This window comes from Macaca thibetana, chromosome 10 (assembly GCF_024542745.1).
Source record: "Macaca thibetana thibetana isolate TM-01 chromosome 10, ASM2454274v1, whole genome shotgun sequence".
In the NCBI taxonomy this organism is placed as follows: domain Eukaryota; kingdom Metazoa; phylum Chordata; class Mammalia; order Primates; family Cercopithecidae; genus Macaca; species Macaca thibetana.
Window position 1 is genome coordinate 64,452,051 of NC_065587.1, and position 26,252 is coordinate 64,478,302.

Genomic DNA, 26,252 nt, shown 5'->3' on the forward strand with positions numbered 1-26,252 from the left:
ACCAATCCCTACACACTCTTCTTAACCACCCCCTTCCTCAATACAATTCGGCTTGGTCATCTGCCTCCCAGCCTCACATACGCTGCACAGAGGCAGGCACAAATAAAAATTTTCGCTGGGCTAGGTGCAGTGAATCACACCCGTATTCTCAACACTTTGGGAGGCCAAGGCAGGCAGACTGCTTGAGACCAGGAGTTTGAGATCAGCCTGGGCAACATAGTGAGACCCTGTCTCTATAAAAATTTAAAAATTAGCCAGGTGTGATGGCTACTCACAGTAGTCCCAGCTACTTAGGGTGCTGAGGTGGGAGAATTGCTTGAGCTTGGGAAGTCAAGACTGCAGTGAGCTGGGATCTGCACTTCAGCCTGGGCGACATAGTGAGACCCTGTCTCCCCCACCAAAAAGAAGGAAAAAAAAGGCTGACTATAACTACTCCCAAAGGCAAAACATGAATTGTGATTGCTTTTTTAAAAATGAAAAGTCAGGCTGGGCGCAGTGGCTCAAGCCTGTAATCCCAGCACTTTGGGAGGCCGAGACGGGCAGATCACGAGGTCAGGAGATCGAGAACATCCTGGCTAACGCGGTGAAACCCCGTCTCTACTAAAAAAAATACAAAAAACTAGCTGGGTGAGGTGGCGGGCGCCTGTAGTCCCAGCTACTCGGGAGGCTGAGGCAGGAGAATGGCGTAAACCCGGGAGGCGGAGCTTGCAGTGAGCTGAGATCCGGCCACTGCACTCCAGCCTGGGCGACAGAGCGAGACTCCGTCTCAAAAAAAAAAAAGAAAAAAAAAAAAAAAAAAAAAGAAAAGTCAGAACATCATTTGATATAGGATTCTGAGAAGCAACCTAGTATGTAAAAATATTAGATTTATGGCAAGGATGGAAAGAACAATTGAAATTGAGACAGCTGGGGAAAATACAAGCTCTGCGACCATTACAGAGAAAGAAGTCACTCTCCCAGGGCTCTGAGAGGCACACGCTCAACTCTGAGCACCCTCTAATTTTCCACTCAGTACTGTGGCCCACCCATCTACCCTCCCAAACCAGGCAGCAGGGCCAAGGTTCTCCCTGTCCTGCAGGAGGAAGTGGGAAGGCCTGGCTGTGTTGGGGAAGGACCATGGGACTGGGTGGGGAGGAGGAGGGGACCTGCTTCTGCAGGTCCATCTTATCCTGTAGCAGGGAGCTGCTCTCTTCTTGGAGGGCAGCAAGGTCATCTCTGTGCTGCCGGGTTGCCTCCTTCAGCTCCCGCTGAGCCTCCTGGAGCTGGGTCTGTAGCATTCCAGTGGTCTCCTGAAGAGGGATAAGACATCAGTGAGTAAAGGAAATCCGTGTTGTATAAATACTGTTTTTTTTTAGTGGGGTGGCAAAAGCTGAGGCAGGAGCCAGCAATCCACATTGTTTCCACCTCACCGTCTCACTTCCTAGTCCCTCTCCTCCCTCACAGAGTGCATTGGCTCACCCAGGTTTCTTGGTCAGGGTCCACGAGTCGATAATAGTCTCTCACTCAGACCATGGCAACAGTCTCCTAACTGTATCCCTACTTCCACTTGATGCCATGATCCCCTAAAAACACACACACACACTATTCTCTACTCAGCAGCTAAAGTATTTAAAAAAACATACACAGGTATGTATATGCATGTGTATATGTATATACAAATAAATCATATTCCACCCCTGCTTTTTAAATACCACCCAACTGGCCAGGCGCGGTGGCTCACACCTGTAATCCCAACACTTTGGGAAACTGAGGTGGGTGGATCACTTGAGGTCAGGAGTTTGAGACCAGCCTGGCCAACATGGTGAAACCCTTTCTCCACTAAAAATACAAAAATTAGCCAGGCGTGGTGGTGGGCACCTGTAATCCCAGCTACTTGGGAGGCTGAGGCACAAGAATTGCTTGAACCCGGGAGGCAAAGGTTGTAGTGAGCTGAGATGGTGCCACCGCACTCTAGCCTGGGTGACAGAGTGAGACTCAGTCCCAAATACATAAATACATACATACCACCCAACAGTTTCCCACTGCCCTTAGAACAAAATCCAAGCTCCTACAATGGTTGACAAAGGGCTTCTGGCTACCACTCCACTTGCCCCTGAGTTTATCAAGCTGGAGCCACACTGCCTCCTTTTTGTCCTTGAACTTCCCAACCCCTCTTCTGTGTCACAGGGCCCTTGTGACAGGTGTTTCCTCTGCCTAAAGTGTTCTTCCCATGCCAGGCATTTCTTTTACATGGCTTGAGATATAATTCATATACCATACAATTCATTCATTTAACGTATACAATGTAGTGGGTTTTAGGATATTCAGAGTTGTACAACTATCACTGCAATCAAGTTTAGAACATTTCCATCAATCCCAAAATAAACTCCGTGCCCATTCACTGTCACTCCCCATTTCCCACCCCACTCCCCACCGTAAATCTGCTTTCTGCCTCTATAGAGTTGCCTGTTCTTGGTGTTTCATATAAATGGAATCATATAATATATAATATATGGCCTCTTGTGATGGGCTTTTCCACTTAATCTGATATTTTCAAGGTTCACCTATGTCGTATCACAGAGCTGGTTTCTTTTTTTTTTTTTTGAGACGGAGTCTCGCTCTGCCGCCCAGGCTGGAGTGCAGTGGCCGGATCTCAGCTCACTGCAAGCTCCGCCTCCCAGGTTCACGCCATTCTCCTGCCTCAGCCTCCCGAGTAGCTGGGACTACAGGGGCCCGCCAACACGCCCGGCTAATTTTTTTTTATTTTTAGTAGAGACAGGGTTTCACTGTGTTAGCCAGGATGGTCTCGATCTCCTGACCTCAGGATCCGCCCGCCTTGGCCTCCCAAAGTGCTGGGATTACAGGCGTGAGCCACTGCGCCCAGCCAGAGCTGGTTTGTTTTTAACCTTCAAGTCTCAGCTCAGATGTTACTTTCTCAGTGAGGCCTTCCCTGACCACTAAGTGCAAACTGACCTCCTTTGAATCACTTTCAGTTGTATCACTCTATTTCCTTTACAGCGCTTATTACAAACTGTAATAATCTCATTTGCTTTGTGTCTGCTCATTTGTCATCCATCTCTGCCACAGGAATGTAAGTTCCCTGAGGGCAGGGGCAATGTCTGTCATACTGACTGCTGTGCCACACCTTTTTTTTTTTGAGTCTTGCACTGTCACCCAGGCTGGAGTGCAGTGGTGTGACCTTGGCTCACTGCAACCTCCGCCTCCTGGGTTCGAGCGATTCTCCTGCCTCAGCCTCCCAAGCAGCTGGGATTATAGGTAAACGCCACCACGCCCAGCTAATTTTTGTATTTTTGTAGAGATGGGGTTTCACCTGGTTGGCCAGGCTGGTCTCGAACTCCCGACCTTAATTGATCTGCCCGCCTCGGCCTCCCAATGTGCTGGGATTACAGGTGCCCGCCACCATACCCGGCTAATTTTTGTATTTTCAGTAGAGATGGGTTTCACCATGTTGCCCAGGCTGGTCTCCAGACCTTAGGTGATCCACCCGCCTTGGACTGCCAAAGTGCTGGGATTACAGGCGTGATCTACCCCACCCGGCCTGTGCCATACCTTTACGTACTTGTCATGTGTCAGCACTTAGCACAGGGCCTGGCACATAAGAAGTGCCCAAGAACTCTTCGTGGTTGAATGGGTAAATGAGTACCCCTTTCTCCCCTACTCATGAGTCCACCCTCCATACCTGCTCCTTTAACTTCTGGACTTTCATGTCCTGCCTCAGCCGTTCCAGTTGTTGGCTGGCATCTGCTAGCTCCTTCTGGGTCTGCAGCAGTGTCTCCAGGAGGGATACTCTCTCTTTCTCTGTTTCCAGCTGCATCTGTGGAGGGGTAGGTGGGTAAGGGCTTGTGGGCTCAGGGTTACCATGCTCACCAATGAGGCCACAAGCACATCCCAGCTGCTCTAGGGCTTTTCTAGCGGATGAGAAGGGGCTGAGGACAAAGGAAGGTCTCAACCCATGGGTTCAGAACAAGGAAGTGCAAAGATTACCACTGGTTTGCAAGCTGACAGGATGTGGTACATGTCAGCCCTCCCTCAGGAAGTATGACATACTGCCGGAACTGTGGCTAATGGTGTGGACCACCCTGCTCACTGGTAGCAGAGTGGGTAGCTACGCTCTCTTCTGGAAGCCCCTCTGCAGCACTACTCTTGGGAGTGGAAAAGGAAGTGGTCAAAAGTAAGGAGATCGCTGATTGGACAGGCAGCTTCAATCCTCCTAGCTTCTCACCTGGCATAGGGCACTCTCTGCCTGGGTTCGTTCTTCTTCCCTCTGGGCCCGGATGGCCTCCATTTCTGTCTGCTGCTCCTTTAGCCTCACTTCAAGCTCCATTTTTTCCCTCTCTAAGCTCTCCAGAGCCTTCGCCAGCTCCTGCTGGTGCCAGGAGCGCTCCTTCTCCTGGCCACATGAAAGAAACACCATAAGAACCAAATGGGTGAGGAGGGAAGGCAGGAGAACTGGATTGGAAAAACAAAGTCTTTCTACTACTCACTAGCTGGGTGACCTTGGTACCTCTCTAAGCCTGTTTCCTCCTCTGCAAAGCGAGGCTAATAATCCCTGCCTTATCTATCTTAACAAATTTTATGACAACCACATGAGAGTAATTTTTAAAAATCAAATGATGTAATACATGTGGAAGTACCTTCCAAACTGCAATTGTCCCTTATATATGCTACAGGTATCTGGGTTTTAAAATGTATTTCTATTTTTTAATGTTTTTTGGAGACGGAGTCTTGCCCTGTCACCCAGGCTGGATTGCAGTGGCACCATCTCTGCTCACTGCAACCTCCACCTCTCAGGTTCAAGTGATTCTCCTGTCTCAGCCTCCTCAGTAGCTGGGACTACAAGTGCCCCCCACCATGCCCAGCTAATTTTTGTATTTTTAATAGAGATGGGGTTTCACCATGTTGCCAGGCTGGTCACGAACTCCTGACCTCAAGTGATCTGCCTGCCTCGGACTCCCAAAGTGCTGGGATTACAGGCGTGAGCCACTGTGCCTAGCCTAGGCATTTTTGTTTCTAGAGATGGGGTCTCACTATGTTGCCTAGGCTGGACTTGAACTCCTGGGCTCAAGTGATCCTCCTGCCTCAGCCTCCTGAGTAGCTAAGACCACAGGGGCACGCCACCACACACAGCTCCATATTTGTTATCTTTAAAGCAGCCACATCGTGGTTGACAGTTGTAACAATGAACTGAGCTGGCCAATTCTGGCTGTCTGCTGCCTGCTCTCCTTTACTCAGGGTTGCAGAGTTAGGCCCTGAAGAATCAGGCCTGGCCCAGTGAGGGTGTCTCCCTGTATTATATAAGAGCATTAGAAGAGGGGTGCTGCTTATCTTAGAGGTCCTCCAGCCACCAAAGCTTTCCCAAGCTCTCTGACTAGTTCAGGACCCTCTATTAGGTGCCCAGGATAGAGGTGAAGGGCTCTGGAGTTGGGCTGCCTGGGTGAAAATCTTTTTTTTTTTTTTTTTTGAGACAGAATTTCACTCTTGTCGCCCAGGCCGGAGTGCAATGGCACAATCTCAGCTCACTGCAACCTCCACCTCCTGGGTTCAAGCGAATCTCCTGCCTCAGCCTCCCAAGTAGCTGGGATTACAGGCATGCGCCACCACACCCGGCTAATTTTGTATTTTTAGTAGAGATAGGGTTTCTCCATGTTGGTCAGGTGATCTGCCCGCCTCGGCCTCCCAAAGTGCTGGGATTACAGGCGTGAGCCACCGCGCCTGGCGAAAATCTTTAATCTACCACTATTAGCATGATCTCAATTTCTAAACATCTCTGTGCCTCAGTTTCATCATCTATTAAAATGGGGATAACAACGGTGTCATTCTCGTCATTCTCCTCAGGATGGAGACAAGTCGTGTGAATCACTTTAAATGTGCTTAGCACACAGAAAGCGGGCAATACACAACAGCCAGCATCATCATGACATTAGTATTCCCTGAACTTTTCCTTTAAAATGCTTGTAAGTTTGTCACTGCTTATTCATGTAATGGGAATGCCTCTAGTGTTTCAGTCTTCCAAGTGTCATCCTGTGCAGCTTTCCCCCTCATTCACTATACCTTGGCTACACACACTTGCCTCCTTGTAGGCCCCTGAGCACACTAAACAGTTTCTTGTTTTTTTTTTTTTTTTTGAGACGGAGTCGTGCTCTGTCGCCCAGGCTGGAGTGCAGTGGTGCAATCTCAGCTCACTGCAAGCTCCACCTCCCGGGTTCACACCATTCTCCTGCCTCAGCCTCCTGAGTAGCTGGGACTACAGGTGCCTGCCACCACATCTGGCTAATTTTTTTTTATTTTTAGTAGCGACAGGGTTTCACCATGTTGGTCAGGCTGGTCTTGAACTCCTGACCTCGTGATCTGCCCACTTCGATCTCCCAAAGTGCTGGGATTATAGGCGTGAGCCACCGCGCCTGGCCCACTTTCTTTTTTTTTTAAGATGAACTCTAGCTCTGTTGCCCAGGTTGGAGTGCAGCGGTGCGATCTTGGCTCACTGCAATCTCCACCTCCCAGGTTCAAGTGATTCTCCTGCCTCAGCCTCCCAAGTAGCTAGGATTACAGGTGCCCGCCACCATTCCCAGATAATTTTTTTGTATTTTTAGTAGCAACAGGGTTTCACCATGTTGGCCAGGCTGGTTTTGAATTCCTAACCTCAACTGATCTGCATGCCAGGGCCTCCCAAAATGCTAGGATTACAGGTGTGAGCCAGTGCGTCCAGCCAACACATTCATGCCTCAAAGCCTTGACTCATGTTTCCTTCTACCTGGAAAGCCCTTCTCCACCCCCACTCCATCATTCCTCACAGCTAAACTGACACTTCCTTGGTGAAGCCTTCCCAGACCATACAATTGACAGTGGTCTGGCTGGACATGGTAGTTCATGCCTATTATCCCATCACTTTGCGAGGCCGAGGAAGGATGATCACTTGAGCCCAAGAGTTTGAGACCAGCCTAGGCAACATGATGAAACCCCTTATCTACAAAAAAATACAAAAATTAGTCGGGTGTGGTGGTTCACTCCTGTGGTCCCAGCTACTTAGGAGGCTGAGGTAGGAGGATCACTTGAGGCCAGGAGGGCCTTGAGAGTGAGGCTACAGTAAGCCCTGATCACGCCACTACACTCCAGCCTGGGCAACAGAGCGAGACCCTGTCTCAAAAGAAATAATAATAATAAAAAGAAAAAAAGAGGTCTTCCTTTGTTCTTCCTTATAAAACCCAGCAATGTGTAATGTCACAGTTATAGGACAGTCGTGAATGACAAATCATTTTACCCTCTGGTTCAAAAAGCCAGACAGAGGATATAGCTCAGTGGCAGAGTATGTGACTACAAAAAGCCAAAGCCAACTGTAAAAACATAAAAAGATGAATGTTAATAGCAGTTGCAAGTGTTAAAAAAACTGATCTATTTGCTCTATGTGAGTTAGAAGTGTGTTATAGCTACAAGAAGAGCTAATTCTGTGATGTGTAGGAAGTAACAGTCCAGCATTGCTGGTATGACCACGAACGGAATATTCTGCCCAGTTCAAAGTGCTACCTTCGCACTGGGACATGAGTAAATTGTAACATGCCTAGAGGAAAGCAACCATGTTGGTGGGGTATTTCAAGCAAATCTAAGGCTCATTTGTTCCTGGTAATAGATTTTGGTTCAACATGAATTTCCTTTTTTTTTTTTTTTTTTTTTTTGAGATGGAGTCTGGCTGTGTCTCCCAGGCTGGAGTGCAGTGGCATGATCTGGGCTCACTGCAAGCTCCGCCTCCCGGGTTCATGCCATTCTCCCGCCTCAGCCTCCCAAGTAGCTGGGACTACAGGCGCCCGCCACCACGCCCAGCTAGTTTTTTGTATTTTTAGTAGAGACAGGGTTTCACCATGTTAGCCAGGATAGTCTCGATCTCCTGACCTCGTGATCCACCCGCCTCGGCCTCCCAAAGTGCTGGGATTACAGGCTTGAGCCACCGCGCCCGGCCTATGAATTTCCTAATAACTACATCTATCTAAAATAAATGGGCAGCCAAGCGATGGAATATAACAGCAGCTAAGCAACCATTCGGAAGGGACATTACAGAGGTGGACAAAGCAGAAATGGTTTGGAGTTTGGGCCCTGAATCCCTTATCTACCCCTTATTAGCCATGTAACCCTGACTTCTCTTTTTATATTTTATTTATTGAGAGATGGGGATCTTACTATGTTGCCCAGGCTGGTCTCAAACTCCTGGCCTCTAGCGATCCTTCTGCCTTGGCCTCCCAAATTGTTGGGATTACAGGTGTGAGCTACCGTGCCCAGCCCTGAGTGACTTCTTTATGCATTTATTCACCTTTATTGTGTGAATAAAGCATTCAGCATGGTGCTTGGCATGGAGAAGTGCTTAATAAGTGTCCAATATGATTACTCTTAAAAGGGAGACAGGCAGTAGATGGAAGAATAAAGAATACAACTGCCAAGAGTGTTTCTTTTTTTTTTTTCTTTGAGACAGAGTCTCACTCTGTTGCCCAGGCTGGAGTGCAGTGGTGTGATCTCGGCTCACTGCAACCTCCACCTCCCTGTTTCAAGCAATTCCCCTGCCTCAGCCTCCCAAGTAGCTGGGATTACAGGTGCACACCACCACACCTGGTAATTTTTTTGTATTTTTAGTAGAGACGGGGTGTCACCATGTTGGCCAGACTGGTCTCAAACTCCTGACCTCAGGCAATCCACACACCCAGGCCTCCCAAAGTGCTGGGATTACAGGTGTGAGCCACCATGCCCGGCCTCCCAAGAGTGTTTCCAATTGCTAGGATTCCAGGAGAAGGCAGTCACTGTTAAAACTAACAGGCTGTCGGCCGGGCGCGGTGGCTCAAGCCTGTAATCCCAGCACTTTGGGAGGCCGAGACGGGCAGATCACGAGGTCAGGAGATCGAGACCATCCTGGCTGACACGGTGAAACCCCGTCTCTACTTTAAAAAATACAAAAAACTAGCCGGGCGAGGTGGCGGCGCCTGTAGTCCCAGCTACTCGGGAGGCTGAGCCAGGAGAATGGCGTGAACCCGGGAGGCGGAGCTTGCAGTGAGCTGAGATCCGGCCACTGCACTCCAGCCTGGGCAGCAGAGCGAGACTCCGTCTCAAAAAAAAAAAAAAAAAAAAAACTAACAGGCTGTCGAGAGTTGTAAGAGGGCAGTTAACCTGCTCAATCATAGAGAAACAGTATAAGTGGGACAATCAGAAGTCAGGAGGATTAGCTGAATGAGAGAAAAGGAAAAGGGAGAAAAGGCCCTTTCATGACCCAAATATGGCCACTATAGTCAATCCTTTTAGGGAAACCAAGGCCACATAGGTAGCTGGTTTATCATTCAGAAGTTTCATAGCATCTTTTAATTACGGAGTTTTCAGTACATGGTATACATCTGATTCCTGCTAGGGAACTGCCTTCTGGATAGTGTTCATTCAGCAAATACTTTTAAGCACCGACTATAGACTAGGCACATAATTCCAAAAATAAGCAAACTTCTGGTTATCGTCTTGCCAACAAGCCTGCCCCATAATAACAATCAAATTATAAATACACATAAAGCACAAGTCAACTTCCATTTCCAGATACTTGATAAACAAGATCTCGGAACCCTCCAGCTATGAAATAGCAAAAACTGCTGGATAAAATATTAAATATGTATTTTAATGTCACAGAACCAGCAGGAAAATAATAAAAATTCCACAGAAGCCAAAAGCAAAGCAAGACTTGTGGTGTAAGCCAGGTGTGGTGGCTTACACACCTATAATCCCAGCACTTTGGGAGGTTGGGGCAGGAGGATTGCTCGAAGCTAGGAGTTCGAGACCAGCCTAGGCAACGAAGCGAGATCACATCTCTACAAAAAAAAAAAAAAATTAGCCAGGCATGATGGTGCATGCCTGTAGTCCTAGCTAGTCTGGAGGCTGAGGCAGAAGGATTGCTTAAACCCAGGAGTTTGAAGCTGCAGTAAGCTAGAGTTGTACCACTGCACTCCAGCCTGGGTGACAGCAAGACCTTGTCTTAAGGTCAGAAGTTCAAGACCAGCCTGGCTGATGTGGTGAAACCCAGTCTCTACTAAAAATACAAAAATTAGCCAGGTGTGGTGGCACATGCCTGTAATCCCAGCTACTTGGGAGGCTGAAGCATGAGAATTGGTTGAACCCAGGAGGCGGAGCTGAAATATCACCACTGCCTGGGCAAGACTCTGTCTCCAAAAGAAAAAAAAAAGTAAATCCATTATCTTTCACCCAATGCAAATGTAATTTAGAATTTAAAATAAAAATAAAGGCAATTCCTAGAGAAGCATTCCACCACCAGCTTCGCTATGGCGGCAATTCCCCCAGATTCCTGGCAGCCACCCAACGTTTACTTGGAGACCAGCATGGGAATAATTGTGCTGGAGCTGTACTGGAAGCATGCTCCAAAGACCTGTAAGAACTTTGCTGAGTTGGCTCGTCGAGGTTACTACAACGGTACAAAATTCCACAGAAATTATCAGACTTCATGATCCAAGGAGGTGACCCAACAGGGACAGGTCGAGGTGGTGCATCTATCTATGGCAAACAGTTTGAAGATGAACTTCATCCAGATTTGAAATTCACGGGGGCTGGAATTCTTGCAATGGCCAATGCGGGGCCAGACACCAATGGCAGCCAGTTCTTTGTGACCCTCGCCCCCACCCAGTGGCTCGACAGCAAACACACCATTTTTGGCCGAGTGTGCCAGGACATAGGAATGGTGAATCGCGTGGGAATGGTAGAAACAAACTCCCAGGACCGCCCTGTGGATGATGTGAAGATCATTAAGGCATACCCTTCTGGGTAGACTTGCTACCCTCTTGAGCAGCTCTTCTGAGATGGCCCCAGTGGACCAGCTTCCAGATGACATAGAATGACATGTAATGCTAAATTTCATTTTGGCTTTGCAAATCATGAAGCTTAGGAGCCCTGGGGTCTTGGGTGAGTTAGAGATGGAAGTACATTTTAATAGTATGCTTCTTTTCTCTTCCCCCAGTGCCTAGGATGCCACAGCATTTGCACAAATGCCCCTGTTTACCGATAGGTGACTACTTACTACACATGACTCATAATGCTGCTTCTTGTGCATGTCTGCTCTGATATACTTTGAACAATGTAGCAGACACTGTCATTTCTCAGTGGTTTTGCCTAACCAAACGTCTTCCTAAGGAGATTTGTATTCTGGCCTACACTGCAGTCCTTGATTGTTGACAGTCACAGAATTCCAAACCAAGTAGTGTCTATCAGCCCTTTTAACTCTGTGCACACCCTATTTCAGTCTTACATTTGTTCTTCTAGGGAATGTATGCATCTCTATATATATTTTCCCTCTCAAAACCAGAACATCAACACTGCTGTTTCTGACACTTCAGACATCCCACGCAAAGCCACACTGAATTTTTGCCAAATGAAAAATGCATCCAACAATCAAGTTTCTAAGAAGGTGTCAAGTGGGGAATAATACTGTATAATAATCAAGAAATTAATTTATTAAAAGGAAGCAGAAGCATTGACCATCTTTTTTCCAGAGAAGAGGAGAAATCTGTAGTGAGCAAAGGACAGACCATGAATCCTCCTTCAGAAGTAGTCCTCTCAGAAAGGAGAAGTGCCACTCAAGTTCTTTTAACCCAAGACTTTAGAGAAATTAGGTCTGAGATTTTTATATGTTCAGTTGTTTATGTATAAAAATAACTTTCTGGATTTTGTGGGGAGGAGTAGGAGAGGAAGGAAGTTAATACCTATGTAATACATAGAAACTTCCAAAATAAAATGCCATTGATGGTTGAAAAAAAAAATAAATAAAAATAAGGCAGGTGGCTGGGCGTGGTAGCTCACACCTGTAATCCCCAGCACTTTGGGAGGCCAAGGTGGGCAGATTACCTGAGCCCAGGAGTTCAAGATCAGCCTGGGTAACATGACATAACCAATAAAAAAAAAATTACAAAAATTAGCCAGGCATGGTGCTTCATGCCTGTGGTCTAAGCTACTCAGGAGGCTGGAGAGGATCACTTGACCCCGTGAGGTCGAGGCTGTAGTGAGCCATGATTGTACCACTGCGCTCTAGCCTGAGTGACAGAGCAAGACCTTGTCTCAAAAAAAAAAAAAAAAAAAAGAAAGGCCAGGCAGTCAGGAGGCTGAGGCAGGAGTATCACGAGCCTGGGAGTTTGAGGCTGCAGTGAGCTATGATTGTGCCAGTATACTCTAGCCTGGGTGACCAGAGCAAGATCTTGTCTCTAAACAAAACAAGCAAACAGACAAAAATCTGGACTGGGGTTAACAAATTATAGTATGTGGGCCAAATCTGGCTCACCACCTGTTGCTCTGTGGCTGTGAGCTAAGAGTGGTTTTTACTTTTTTTTTTTTTGAGACAGAGTCTCACTCTGTCGCCCAGGCTGAAGTGCCATGGTACAATCTTGGATCACTGCAACCTCCACCTCTCAGGTTCAAGCGATTGTCCTGCCTCAACCTCACAAGTAGCTGGGACTACAGGTATATGCCACCACACCCAGCTAATATTTTTGTATTCTTAGTAGAGATGGGGTTTCACCATGTTGGCCAGACTGGTCTCGAACTCCTGACCTCAGGTGATCCGCCCGCCTAGGCCTCCCAAAGTGCTGGGATTATAGGTGTGAGCCACTGCACCCAGCCTTTACCTTTTAGGCTTTTTTTTTTTTTTTTTTAAAGAGACAGGGTCTTGCTATGTTGCCCTGGTTGGTCTCAACCAATCGTCCTGCCTCAGCCTCCCAAAGTGGTGGGATTATAAGCATGAGCCACTGCATCCAGCCTTTACATTTTTAATGGTTAAAAACAATAATGTTTTGTGGCCAGGCACGGTGGCTCAAGCCTGTAATCCCAGCACTTTGGGAGGCCGAGATGGGCGGATCACGAGGTCAGGAGATCGAGACCATCCTGGCTAACACGGTGAAACCCCGTCTCTACTAAAAAATACAAAAAACTAGCCGGGCGAGGTGGCGGGCACCTGTAGTCCCAGCTACTGGGAGGCTGAGGCAGGAGAATGGCGTAAACCCAGGAGGCGGAGCTTGTAGGGAGCCGAGATCTGGTCACTGCACTCCAGCCTGGGCAACAGAGCGAGACTCCGTCTCAAAAAAAAAAAAAAAATGTTTTGTGATATGTGAAAATTATATGAAATTCACATTTCAGTATCCATACATAAAGTTTTATTTGAGCACAGTCATGCTCGTTTGTTTATATATGGCTGCTTTTGCACTACAATTGCAAAGTTAGGTAATTGTGACAGAGACCCTATGGTCTGCAAAGCCTACTATACAGTCTTTAACAAAAAGTCAGACATGGTGTACTGTGCTTGTGGTCCCAGCTATTCAGGAGGCTGAGACAGGAGGATCCCTTGAGCCCTGGAGCTCAAGATCAGCCTGAGCAACATAGTGATAGTCCATCTCTAAAAAGAAAAAAAAAAATGCCTATCTCTGGGCTATAGTGACCTCAGCTTAAGGGAGAAAAGGCAAAAAGAAGGAAGAGATGGGGAGGAAGGGAGAAAAATAAACTGGAGGGATGTGGAGAGGGGACAAAACAAAATAAACTCTATAGAAGGAAATTATCAAGGAAATATGCTTATCTCAACCTTGATACAGGGTAGGAAAAAAGTCTCCTCTGAGAATTCATAACCAGAAGCTAAGCTGCACATGGGGTCTGGGCCTGACTGTGGGTCAAAAAACTTTAAACAGAAAATTTACTTTAAGGTGGTCCTGGGATGCTGGTCCCCCAGCTTCCTGACAGAAGCATAAACAAATCCTCTGAGGAAAAACTCCTTTGCCTCAGGCCTAAAAAGATTCCCACAGAAAAACTTCCTCAGAACAAAGGTCTCTGGGGGGAAAAAAAGAAAATATAAAAAGAAAAAAGAAAAAAAAAGGAAAATTTCCAAAGAACATGAGCTCATAGTCAAGAATCACAAAAACACAGGGAAACAAGCCCATGAGTAATAGCCAACAGAAACAACAAATTACAGAACCAGACCCCAAAACATTAATTAATAGTTATTGGAATTACTAGACAGGACACAAGTATGTTTCATATGTTTGAAAGAAGGGACTGAAAATACAAATTAGGGAAAAGAGACTGAAAAAAATGACCAAGAAGAGATGAAAAAATAACCAAATAGAATGTCTAGAAAAAAACTTAAAAAGTGAAATTTAAAACTTGGTAAATAGACTAAACATCAGATTCGACACAGCTTAAAAGGAAAATCAGTAACTAGATGAGAGATCTGAAAAAAATAATCCAGACAACAGCATAGGAAGAGAAAAGTAAACATGTAAAATGCAAGAGGCAGTGAAGGATAGAGTAAAAGAAGGATAGAGTAAAAGAAGGATAGAGTAAAAGAAGGATAGAGTAAAAAGGTCTGACATACAACTAACCAGGGTACAGAAAGAGAGAAGTATGGTGGCACGCACCTGTAGTCCCAGCTTATGTGGGAGGCTGAGGTGAGAGGACGGCTTGAGCCCAGGAGTTCGAGACCAGCCTGGGCAACACAGCAAGACCCCATCTCTAAAAAAATAATAATAATAAAATTAAAATTAAAATTAAAAAATTAGCTGGGCATGGTGGCACGTGCCTGTAGTTCCAGCTAGTTGGAGGCTGTGGCAGGAGGAATCACTTGAGCTCAGGAGTTTGAGGCTGCAGTGAGCTATGATTGTACCACTATACTCTAGCCTGGGTAACAGGGCAAGACCCTGTCTCTAAAAAAATAATTAAAAAAAATTTTTTTTGTTTTGAGATGGAGTTTCGTTCTTGTTGTCCAGGCTGGAGTGCAATGGCGTCATCTCAGCTCATCACAACCTCCGCTTCCCAGGTTCAAGTGATTCTCCTGCCTCAGCCTCCCTAGTAGCTAGGATTACAGGGATGTGCTACCACAACCGGCTAATTTTGTATATTTAGTAGAGATGGGGTTTCTCCATGTTGGTGGGGCTGGTCTCGAACTCCCGTGATCCGCCCACCTCAGCCTCCCAAAGTGCTGGGATTACAGGTGTGAGCCACCACAACCAGCCAAAAAAAAAAATTTTTTTTTTTTTTTTTGAGACGGAGTCTCGCTCTGTCGCCCAGGCTGGAGTGCAGTGGCCGGATCTCAGCTCACTGCAAGCTCCGCCTCCCGGGTTCGCGCCATTCTCCTGCCTCAGCCTCCCGAGTAGCTGGGACCACAGGCGCCGCCACCTCGCCCGGCTAATTTTTTGTGTTTTTTTAGTAGAGACGGGGTTTCGCCGTGTTAGCCAGGATGGTCTCGATCTCCTGACCTTGTGATCCGCCCATCTCGGCCTCCCAAAGTGCTGGGATTACAGGCTTGAGCCACCGCGCCCGGCCAAAAAAAAATTTTTTTTAAAGAGTAAATAAATAAAAGCAGGACGGCAGGAAAGACATAATATTGAAGAGATAATATATGAGAATTTTCCAGAATTGATGTTTCAACATGAAATCTTAACTTCAGGAAGTCTAAGAAATTCCAACCAAATAAAAGAAATACACATCTAAACACAAGAAATTGCTGGGCATGGTCTCACGCCTTTAATCCCAGCACTTTGGGAGGCCGAGGCAGGTGGATCACTTGAGCCCAGGAGTTTGAGACCAGCCTGGCAACACAGTGAAACCCCATCTCTACTAAAAATACAAAAAAATTAGCCGGGCATGGTGGTACATGCCTGTAATCCCAGCTACTCTAGAGGCTGAGGCAGGATAACTGCATGAACTCAAGAGGTGGAGGTTGCAGTGAGCCAAGATTGCACCACTGCACTCCAGCCTGGGTGACAGAGCAAGACTCTGTCTCAAAAAAATAAAAAATAAATAAATAAATTAACACAAGAAATTGTGGAATTATTAAAATGAAAGCTAACTTCTCAATACCAACAATGTTGAGAGAAAATAATTCTCATCCTAGAAACTTATATCTGAATTTTTTACTTAGTGAATCTATCTATCTATCTATCTATCTATCTATCTATCTATCTATCTATCTATCTATCTATCTATCTATCTATTTATCTATTTTTTTTAACCCTGAACAAAGCCAGAAACTATCTTTCATGAATAAAAGTAGGCTGGGCGTGGTGGCTCACATCTGTAATCCCAACACTTCGGGAGGCCAAGGGCGGGTGGATTGCTTGAGCCCAGGAGTTTGAGACCAGCCTGGGAAACATGGTGAAACCCCATCTCTACCAAAAATACAAAAAAAAAAAAAAAAAAAAAAATTAACCAGGCATGATGGCATATGCCTATAATCCCAGCTACCCAGGAGGCTGAGGTGGGAGGATCACCTGAGCCCAGGAGGTCGAGGCTGCAGTCGGCCATGATCACACCACTGCACTCCAGTCTGGGTGACAGAGTGAGACCCTGCCTCAATAAAAGAATAAAAATAAAATAGAAACATCTTCAGACAATTAACTACCAACAGACCCTTACCAAAGAAAATCCTACTTCAGGCAAAAGAAAAATAAATCTGAATAGAAAGTCTGATATGCAAGAAAGAATGGTGAACAGAAAAGGTATAAATTCATTGTTGTATCTGAACAAATATTGACTGTATAAAACAATTAAAAAATCATAAATTGTGGTGTTAAACTAGTTAGAACTGAGCACACCGAACAAAACAGCCTATAAATTAGGGAGGAGTGAAACAAGTAAAACTTTTTTTTTTTTTTTGAGACAGGGTCTCACTCTGTCACTCAGGCTGGAACGCAGTGATGCTCAGCTCACCCCAGCCTTAACCTCCTGGGCTCAAGTGATCCTCCCCCCTCAGCCTTCCAAGTAGCTGGGACTACAGTGTGTACCACCATCCCTGGCTAATTTTTGTATTTTTTTTTTTTTGGTAGGGAATGGGGTTTCGCCATGTTGTCCAGGCTGGTCTCAAACTCCTGGGCTCAAGCAATCTGCCCACCTCAGCCTCCCAAAGTGCTGAGATGACAGGCGTGAGCCACTGTGCCTGGCCCAGGTAAAATGTTCTAAGACCCTTGTATCATTCAGGAAAAGGGTAAAACTACTGAACCTTGAGATTCTATTAAGTATATGTTTAAAAATATTAAAGGTAACCACTAACAGGATTTTTAAAATAAAGTACATATTATCCACAGTTGCAGAGAGAAAAAAGAGGTGAGAAAAGAATACAACTTAATCACTCAACTTAATCCTCTGAAAGAAGTTAAGAAAGGTACTTTCCCCTCCCTAAAAGATATAAAAACGGCTGTACCCTGCGCTTTAGGAGGCTGAGGCAGGTGGATCACAAGGTCAGTTTGACACCAGCCTGGCCAACATGGTGAAACCCTGTCTCTACTAAAAATATAAAAATTAGCCGGGTGTGGTGGCGCACACCTGTAATCCCAGCTACTTAGGAGGCTGAGGCAGGAGAATCACCTGATCCCAGGAGGCGGAGGTTGCAGTGGGCCAAGATCGCACCATTGCACTCCACCCTGAGGGACAGAGTGATACTCTGTCTCAAGAGAAAAAAAAAAGATATAAAAAGGTAGGACAAATAACCTAAGATGGCATAAATAAATCCAAATACAACTAAAATCACAATAAAACCAAATGGACTAAATTACATAATTAAAAGACAAAACACAGTTCTGAACTGCACAAGAATGCATCCAAGATATTCCTCTCCCTGGTTTTCATCCTGAGGGCAGTTTAATAATCCTAAATCCCAGGGTCCACTCTCAATTCTCTGTACACACCAACATAACAACAATAATAATGGCTAACACAAATAGAGAGCCCACTATATGCCAGGAACTACTCTTAGTGCTTTTCATATATTAACTCATTTAATAGCAGGAAGTTGGATTTTACAGCTTGGGGACCAAATTTCACTCATACGAGCAGCAATAACTGGACCAAGAGGCAGCAGGTGGAACACTCATGGAAGGGAGACCATCCCCGGCCACATCGACCACTTACCCATTTCTCCCGGAGCCGGTTCACCTCCTCCTCATGGGCTGCCTTCTGCTGCTCCAAGGCAGTCTTCCCTTCTTGCTCAGCCTGGGCCAGTTGTCTGGCTGCAGCATCCCGCTCCTGCTCTGCCTGGCTCCGTTCAGTGTCCAGTTCCAGCTTCAGGCACCTCACTTCCCCTAACATGCCAGGGACAGGATCAGGCCTCTGCCCCCCTCCTTTTACCTAATAAAATTCTCCCTCTCCCCTGATCTCATGAGCAACTCTCATCTCAGAGGACCTGCACCCTACTGGAGAAGGACCTCTAATTGTCTCCCACTGTCTTCCTGTCTCTTCAACATCTCCATGGAATGGAGTGCGCCCCATCCCAGTTGGGTTCTCACCTTGGATTACTTCCTTGGCTTGAGTGACAGTTTGAATCTGGACCTCCAGCTGCCCCTTGGTGACCTCTATCACAGAATTTTGTTGTTGGGCTTCAAACAGACTGCTCTCTAGTAGCTCCTTGGCTGAGCTGTGAGGTTCAGGAATCAGAAGAGTTTCTTACCCATCAAGCCCCTTACCCTTCCTCAAGAGGAGTTGGGTTCTAAGTACTGGCTACCTGGAGAAGTTAGGGGGGCAATTATAAATTCATAATCAATTTAGGACCTACATACTTACGGCAGGGAGCTTAGCTTCACGCCTTTGCCTTGCAAAGCTCTGTCTGTGCTTGGCTGAATTGAGTCTGGGCCCTACCTGAGCCCCTGGAGTTGTTCAGCGAGGTCCTGCCGGTCGCGCTCCACAGCCTGCAGCCGCACCTCCAGAGCCGCTTTCTCTCGTACTAGGGCCTCCTTCTCCTGGACTGCCCTGGCAAGCACTTCTTCCTGTCGCTTTGCCTCCTGATGTAGCTGCTCCAGCTGAGTCGTGGCTGCCTCCTGCTGGTGATGTGACTGAGGAGAAGAATGTGGTGAGAGATGGAGCAGAGCCTGGATTCCCCCTGGGGCCGCTACCACCAGGTTAGGGTCATTGGCTCTTCAGAGATTCTGGACCCAGCTCTGTGAGCCCAGATTGCTTACCCAATAGCATGCGGCATTTATCTATTTCCCTGATCAGCCCACAGATCCCCCAGCCCAGGAAGAATGCTCCCCTGTGAGCAAGACCCTGTGCTAGGGACAGCTTGACACCTGCCCCTAAGGAGGTTTTAGTCTTGAGAAGATGCACACATAATACTAGGAAGAAAGTCATCAATATCCCGAGAAAGGGACTCTGTGAAGGGAGAATCGGTACAATTATTAGGACAATGAGAGGTTGTGTAGAGGAGAAAGATGACCTTTGAGCCAGGTCATTCATTGGCTCAGGAAAAAAATTTACTCAGCCCCTGTTATGTGGTAGGCACTATGCTAAAAGCTGGAGGAATAAAAACAACTAAGACATAGCTTTGCCTTCAAAGAGCTTTTGGTCTAATGGTGAAGACATATAAACAGATAAGTATAGCATGAGGAATGTGGTGGTTAAAATAAGCATACAGTGCTATCAGAGTATAAGGAGAAGCTTCTAATTCAAACTGGGTGGTGTGAAGTAGTGGAGAATTAGTGAAGAATTCTTTTTGTTTTTTTGAGACAGAGTGTCATTCTGTTGCCCAGGTTGGAGTGCAGTGGCACGATCTCGGCTCACTGCAACCTGCGCCTCCCAGGTTCAAGCGAGATTCTCCTGCCTCAGCCTCCTGAGTAGCTGGGATTACAGGTGCGTGCCACCACACCAGGCTAATTTATGTATTTTTAGTAGAGACAGGGTTTCACTATGTTGGTCAGGCTGGTCTCGAACCTCTGACCTTGTGATCCACCCACCTCGGCCTCCCAAACTGCTGGGATTACAGGCATGAGACACTGCGCCCAGCCTCAGTGAAGAATTCTTATAGGCATTCTTTTTTTAAAATTGGAAGATATACTGCAAACTAGTAACACTGATCATTTCTAGGAAGTAAGACTTTTTCACTTTCCAGATAATTTCTGTAGTGTTTTAATTTTTTATAATGAGCATGTATTACACCTAAACGTGATGGTGTCCATTTTGCCTTCTTACCTCGCTTAGTTTCTTTTGAATTTCTTCCTTCTCTTCTTGGATGCCCCTGAGATCTGCTTGCAGCTCAGCCCCAGCCTCCTCAGCTTTCTGCAGCTGAACCTCCAGGTGAGTGTTCTTTTCCCACAGGGCTTCCCGCCTCTTCTCTGCCTCCACCAGGTCTACCTGCAAAGCGTTTCTCATCTGCTCTGCGGCCTCCATTCTGCTGCACACAGACTGGTTCTCCTCCTCTAACTACTGGCCAAAAAGGGAAGGGAGTACAGGCATCAAAGACAAATGATTAGTTTAGGAATCAAATGCTAAGACTGAAATCCAAGTGGGATATGAATCTGTTCTCCAAAGATGAACAAAGGAGTGTTTATAAGATGGGGGGAAAATCCATTCATTTGATCTAGTGCCTATAGTCCAGGTACTAGATGGGCTGGATGCTGGGGATGGAGATATGAAAGGCAAAATCCTGCTCTCAAATAATTCAGAATAATGGAATAGAGAACACTCAAGGAAACAGAGGTTGCAAGGAGGTTCCATCACTATAATTATAGGTTAAATTTGTAACCTATAGAAAAGATTCTTTGGGATTTAGGATCTTCAGCAGATTCTTTTCTGGTGATTGCTATTATCTCACCCAACAGAATTAACAACTTAGTCTTTGGCCGGGCATGGTGGCTCACGCCTGTAATCCCAGGACTTCGGGAGGCTGAGGTGGATGGATCACCTGAGGTCAGGAGTTCGAGACCAGCCTGGCCAACATGGTGAAACCCCATCTCTACTAAAAATACAAAAATTAGCCCAGGGCAGCCAAGTGCAGTGGCTCACGCCTGTAATCCCAGCACTTTGGGAGGCTGAGGCACGTGGATCACCTGAGGTCAGGAGTTTGAGAACAGCCTGACCAACATTGTAAAACCCTGTCTTTACTAAAAATACAAAATTAGCCAGGCATGGTGATGCATGCCTGTAATCCCAGATATTCGGGAGGCTGAGGCAGGAGAATTGCTTGAACCCGGGATGCGGAGGGTGCAGTGAGCCAAGATCGTGCCACTGCACTCCAGCCTGGGCAACAAGAGCAAAATTCCATCTCAAAAAAAAATTAGCCAGGTGTGGTGACACATGCCTGTAATCCCAGCTACTCAGGAGGCTGAGGCAGGAGACTGCTTGAACCCAGGAGATGGAGACTTCAGTGAGCTAAGATCACACCGCTGCACTCCAGCCTAGGTGACAGAGGATCCATCTCAAGAAAACCCCAGCCAAAACCTAGTCTTCCTTCCAGAACACATGGGCCCCTTCCCAACCTTAATGACTTACCCTAAAGCCCAGAGCTGGTTCTGCTGGAGGTGTGGGAGGGGAATATTTATAATGGCTAAGCCCAATCCTTACAGTATTTGCTCTCCTCTGCATTGTAAATGTTCCTTTTGCTCATTTCAGACCTACATTTGGGAGCTGATCTGTCTTGCCCTCAGTTAGGGCCCAGCCCTTCCCTGGGGACCAGGAAAATCTTTGCTCACCTGGAGAAGCTGCTGGTTCAGCCCAACTTTATCTAAGGCCAAAGCCTCATTTAAGGCACTGAGCTTGACAGCTGCAGCCCGAAGATCAGCTACTTCTGTCTTCAGGGTGTTTTCAGAACTCGACAGCTCTGCAATTGACTGCTCTGCCTAAAAAACAGAGGGTTAAAGAGTTTCATATTTCCAATTTTCCTGGAACAGTGAACAGTTCACATTCCCAATACTGCTGCTTTTTGGTACGAGATTAGTTAATACTCCATTCCCTCTCCTGCATTCTAAACAAGTTTTCCCTTGATTCATTCATTAAGCAGTAGGACAGGAGCTCACAGTATAGAGATACCAATGTTAGGATAGAGAAATGACTATGATTGTAATGACGCCACAGAAAATGTAAGCACAAAGTGCTCTGGGAACTGAAAAAAAATATTAATATAGTTTGGAAGAGTCAAATATGCTTGGTAGAGGAGTTGATGATTAAGTTGGGAATTGAGAGATGAGGAAGAGTTTGAGCATAAAGGAGGAGGAAAGAAGTAGTGCAGAGAAAGGGAAAAGTATATGCAGAGTATTGGAGTCATGAAAGAACATGGAATAACTGAAAAGGCAATTACTGCTCTGTGGCAGGAGCAAAGGATATGAAATGTTTAGGAAGGGTTTTGCAGTAGAAGGGGAGGCTAAAACACAGTTTGGGGCACATGACAAAAAGTTTCGAATGTGGCACCACAGAGCTAGAAAGCCATTGAATGGTTTTAAGAGACTGACATAACCAGGTTTATACTTTAGAAAACCCATTCTAATTCCAATATAGAGGGTATGCTGGAAGATAGAGAACCCAGAAGTAGACTAATGACTGAGGAAAGATGAGGGATCCTGGCTTGAAGGTGAAGAATGAGGCAGGCTGCATGGGAACACACTTTCGAAGCCGCCCACCCAGCAAATGAGGAGAGGAGGCCACGCACCCTAGCCAGCGCTGCGGTCACTTCCGTTTGCTCTTGCCTCAGTAACTCCCCTTCCAGGCGACTTGACTCCAGGGCTTCCCGAAGAGTGATCAGTTCACTGAGTGATTCTGACTGTTTGGCTTCCAGGCCCACCAGCATCTCCTGACTAAGATGGGAAGGAGAGGAATCTAGAGGAACTCTTAGGGATGGGCCGTAACCCCAAAGGTAACAGGAATTTAATCACCTTTGCTATGCAACAGGATGAGGATGGTCTATAAACACTGATAAGGAAAGACTTCTAAGACATGTCAAGTGAAAAAAAATCAAGGTGCAGAACAGTATATACATAATACACTACCTTTTATACAAGAAAGTGGGGGAAGAAAGAATATATGCCCATATTTGCATGAAGGAACACTGGCAAGATAAACAAGAAGTCAACTAAAATGGTTGCCTAAAGGGGGAAGGGAAATGGGATGGAGAAAGCACAAATGAGAGTGAGACTTCTCTCTCTGTATCTTCTTAGCTCACTGAAGCCTCAAACTCCTGGGGGCTCATGTGATCCTCCCATCTCACCCTGCCATGGCTACAGGCACATGCCACCACGTTCAGCTAATTTTTTGCTGTTCCTGTAGAGATGGAGGTCTCACTATGTTGCCCAGGCTGGTCTTAAACTCCTGGCCTCAAGTGATCCTCCCACTAAGGCCTCTGAAAGGGTTGGAATTACAGGGGTGCCTAGCCTTAAAATAGTTTTGACTTTTGAATCATATAAATGTATTATCAAGTCAGATAAATAAATTTAAAAACATATTATGATCTCTGTGGATTGTCTGCCCTTCTCCTTGGTACAGGGAGATCATTCTTAGCACAAGTCATGACCCTTATGGCAGCCCTTCAAGCTTCCACTATTCATGACTACCAGGTACAAGGAACTGGGGCACAGGAGAGGAGGGAAATACAGCAAAGATGAAGATATATCCCTGCCCCCAGTTATTAAAGACCTACCATACGCCAGGTTCTATGCTGGCATTTTCCAAAACATTGCTCTCATCTTCCCAGCAACCCTTCAAGGTAAATATTATCATCATCATTCTACAAATAATCTGTCCATGTGACAGAGCCATAATTCAAACGAAGCTTTTGCCCAGCTCAAAGTCCTTGCTTTTTCTGTGACATCGTAAAGGGGAATTTACAGATTAGCTGGGGCCATTGATTCTGGATTTCCTTTTCTTGACCAGCTAGCGCATTTCCCATTACTTCCCTGTATAAGGCTTACCCTTTAGCCAGCCCAGCCCACTCTGAACATGCCATGAACGTTCCTGCCTCCTTTTCTGTGCTAATCTATTCCTTGAGCTCTTCTTTCACTCTCTATTAACCAAATAGGTCAAGGCCCAGCTCAGAGTCTACTCTCTCCTCCATAAAACATTCCCTAGACCTCAATAATTAGCTGTCACTCCTGTGCTCCTAAAGGACTTAGTCTGAAACTCTATTTAACTCATACTTCATCCAGCCTCATGTCACAGTTAGTTGTCTGTCTCCTGGCAAGTTCCCTGAAATCAGGGCTTTTGTCTTATTCATTTCTGTATCCCCCTCAGTGTCTCATCCCATATGGGTGATCAACTAAGACTTAACCAACCATGGACTTTCCATATTCATCTTTCTGCAAAGGAAGAAGCAGCAAGCTAATCTGAACCCACTGCATGCCAGAGTTCTACATACTCTACTTTCTAAGAGAGGACAGTAGGAGGGGAGGGTGTAGAATTGAAGGAAGACCAGGCCCCAGCAAGGAGGAGACTGGTCTCACTTACAGACGCGCCCTCTCCCGGACAGCCAGGTGCAGCTCCTCCTGCTGTTCCTCCTTCTGGCCCTGGGCAGAGTCCCCCTGCAGCTGAAGCTCCACATTTGCCCTTCGCAGGCGCCAAGCCTCCTGCTCTAGCACCTCCAGCTGCTGCCGCAGCTCTTCCCTGGCCTTCTGCAGCAGCTCTCGCTCCCTGGAAGAAGGGAATCAGAGATGAGCAGAGACCGTGGGACCTAAAATTCTTTCTGGAAGCAGGCATCACAGGGTCAAAAGACCCTGTTTCAACATCCCATCTTCCCTTTTGAGTGTGAAACATTTTTATCATCACAAAGACTCCAACCCCCAAAGCTTGTTCTGGAGAAACAAGTGGAAACAGGGTAAAACAGCCAAGTCTCAGGGAGAACAGGATCAGCACCCCAAAAACCTGATGGGAGTGGGTAAATGGCTGGATGATGACTGAGACCGAGACCAGGCTGGGAGGGTGGGATGAACAGCCCATCTGCTCACTTGCTGAGAGAGTCCACCTCTCCCTGGAGGTCCACAGTCTGCCCTGCCAGAGTGTCCCGCTCCCCAGTGAGCTTCTGCAGCCGCTGTCTCAAGGCTTTGCCCTCTTCCTCCCACTGATCATGCTGCTGTTGCAACAAGTTCACAGCCTCTTGACAGCCTGCAAGCTGCTGCCTTAGGTCCTGTGGAGGGAGAGCAAGAGAAACCAGACGATGAGCAAGAGCAAAGGAGGGATTTCAGAACCCTGAAAGTGGGGCTGGAGAAGGGGGTTGGGGGATGGTGCAACAAAAGTAAGCTGAGAAGGGAGATGCAACTATTCAAGAAGACAGTCCCTCAGAGGTCACTGGGCTTCTGTGGCTCTAGATTCTTAGAGTTCGTCATCTCCAAATGTACAGTGGCATGGGGGAGTGGTAAGTGTGCCTAGGACTCTCAGAGTTGGAGAACATTGACCCAATAATCTCCCAGAGCTCTGGTTCCCAATCTTTGCATAGTGTTATGCAAAGATTGTACACAAAGTGAAGCACGCCATTGGCGTGGAGAATGTGCCTGCTACTCACAAGCACAATTCAGCAGACACAGGCAGATTCACTCTGAGATACTGACAAAATACCTCATAACTGGTCAACAAAGTAAAAGGGATAGTATAGGCTAGGGAGGTACCTGGGGCACAAACCAGTTTAGACATACACCCGTGACTGAGGGGGAATGCTGAGGGTTCTTACCTGCACAGCCTGGCGTCTCCGAGTCAGCACTGAACGCACCAGAGTAAGAGCCTTGTCTGGATCCTGGTAATCAAACTGGCAAACGATACTAGAGTCCAATTCCAAAGAGTTCTCATGATCAGAGCCTTGGGCTATATTGTCCCCTTCTTCCACCATGACCTGAAACCCAATACAGCAAGGTCACCACCCTACTGACCAAAGCCTAGAGTCTATACAGGGACTTAACCCTGTAGCCTGGACAAACCTGATGTTTTCCTTCTCAGGTCCTCTCCCTTGGGGGAAGGAGGGGAGTATCCGAGAGCATAAAAGTCTGGTTCCTTCAACTCTCCACCTTTGGTCACCCAAGTCTAGGACTAGCAACAAGGCTAGAACACTGTCTGAGGTAACAATAAATGAGGAAATGAAAGAAGAAACGATTGAGATATTGAAGACCAGAATCTAGCCTCCAGCCTGAGAACTGCAGCTAGAAACAGGAAAGAGGGCCTGTCCCATCAGGTAGTGCTAAGACACGAATGCTTAGCTATCTCTTAGGGTTCTGGTCTTCAAACACACAAAACTCATCCCCACAAGACTTTAAGCACCTGAACCTCAGAGACTGGAAATCTAGACAGGACTGAAAGGACACAGAGACCTAGGGAGTGGAGGCATAACCTGGTTACCATGAACAGGAGGCTTCCCAGTACCTGGGTTATATCCTTGATCACCTGCTGTAAAGACAACTTCTCCTCTTGGGCATTCCTACTAAGAGATGCTTCATGTTCCATTAATTCTGTGTGATTTGTCTCCTGAACAGGGAACAGAATAGAGCCTCAGAGTCAAACTATCAAAAGTGAATTTATTACTCCAG

At 46.5% G+C, this 26,252-nt stretch overlaps 3 protein-coding genes across 15 annotated transcripts in view; 2 read left to right on the forward strand and 1 right to left on the reverse strand.

Moving 5' to 3' along the window:
• Positions 1-26,252, forward strand: part of LOC126964261 (ubiquinol-cytochrome-c reductase complex assembly factor 1) — a 292,878-nt gene that overhangs the window by 94,480 nt on the left and 172,146 nt on the right. The gene's annotated exons all lie outside the window — the stretch shown is intronic.
• The window catches only part of CEP250 (centrosomal protein 250), a 62,336-nt gene that overhangs the window by 18,339 nt on the left and 17,745 nt on the right, over positions 1-26,252 (reverse strand). For 10 of the 13 annotated variants that reach the window (XR_007729327.1, XM_050806965.1, XM_050806968.1 and 7 more), the window contains 13 exons: positions 26,089-26,190; positions 25,406-25,564; positions 24,687-24,865; positions 24,190-24,372; positions 22,403-22,547; positions 21,450-21,596; positions 19,951-20,181; positions 18,625-18,818; positions 18,276-18,403; positions 17,902-18,071; positions 4,223-4,390; positions 3,680-3,814; positions 1,146-1,289 (listed from right to left, as the gene is read on the reverse strand). Coding sequence is in view for 12 of the 13 variants with exons in the window: in XM_050806965.1 (XP_050662922.1) it covers positions 1,146-1,289; positions 3,680-3,814; positions 4,223-4,390; positions 17,902-18,071; positions 18,276-18,403; positions 18,625-18,818; positions 19,951-20,181; positions 21,450-21,596; positions 22,403-22,547; positions 24,190-24,372; positions 24,687-24,865; positions 25,406-25,564; positions 26,089-26,190 (2,085 nt within the window). In the remaining variant the exon portion in view is untranslated. Of the gene's footprint in view, positions 1-1,145; positions 1,290-3,679; positions 3,815-4,222; positions 4,391-17,901; positions 18,072-18,275; positions 18,404-18,624; positions 18,819-19,950; positions 20,185-21,449; positions 21,597-22,402; positions 22,548-24,189; positions 24,373-24,686; positions 24,866-25,405; positions 25,565-25,649; positions 25,776-26,088; positions 26,191-26,252 lie in introns of those variants that run through there. The other 3 variants (XM_050806974.1, XM_050806970.1, XM_050806975.1) reach the window with 3 other exon arrangements.
• LOC126964309 (peptidyl-prolyl cis-trans isomerase-like 1) lies at positions 9,983-11,780 on the forward strand. The gene is given in 2 exon segments (XM_050807342.1): positions 9,983-10,455; positions 10,458-11,780. Coding segments are annotated over 2 exon segments (498 nt in total). The 5' UTR covers positions 9,983-10,292; the 3' UTR covers positions 10,793-11,780.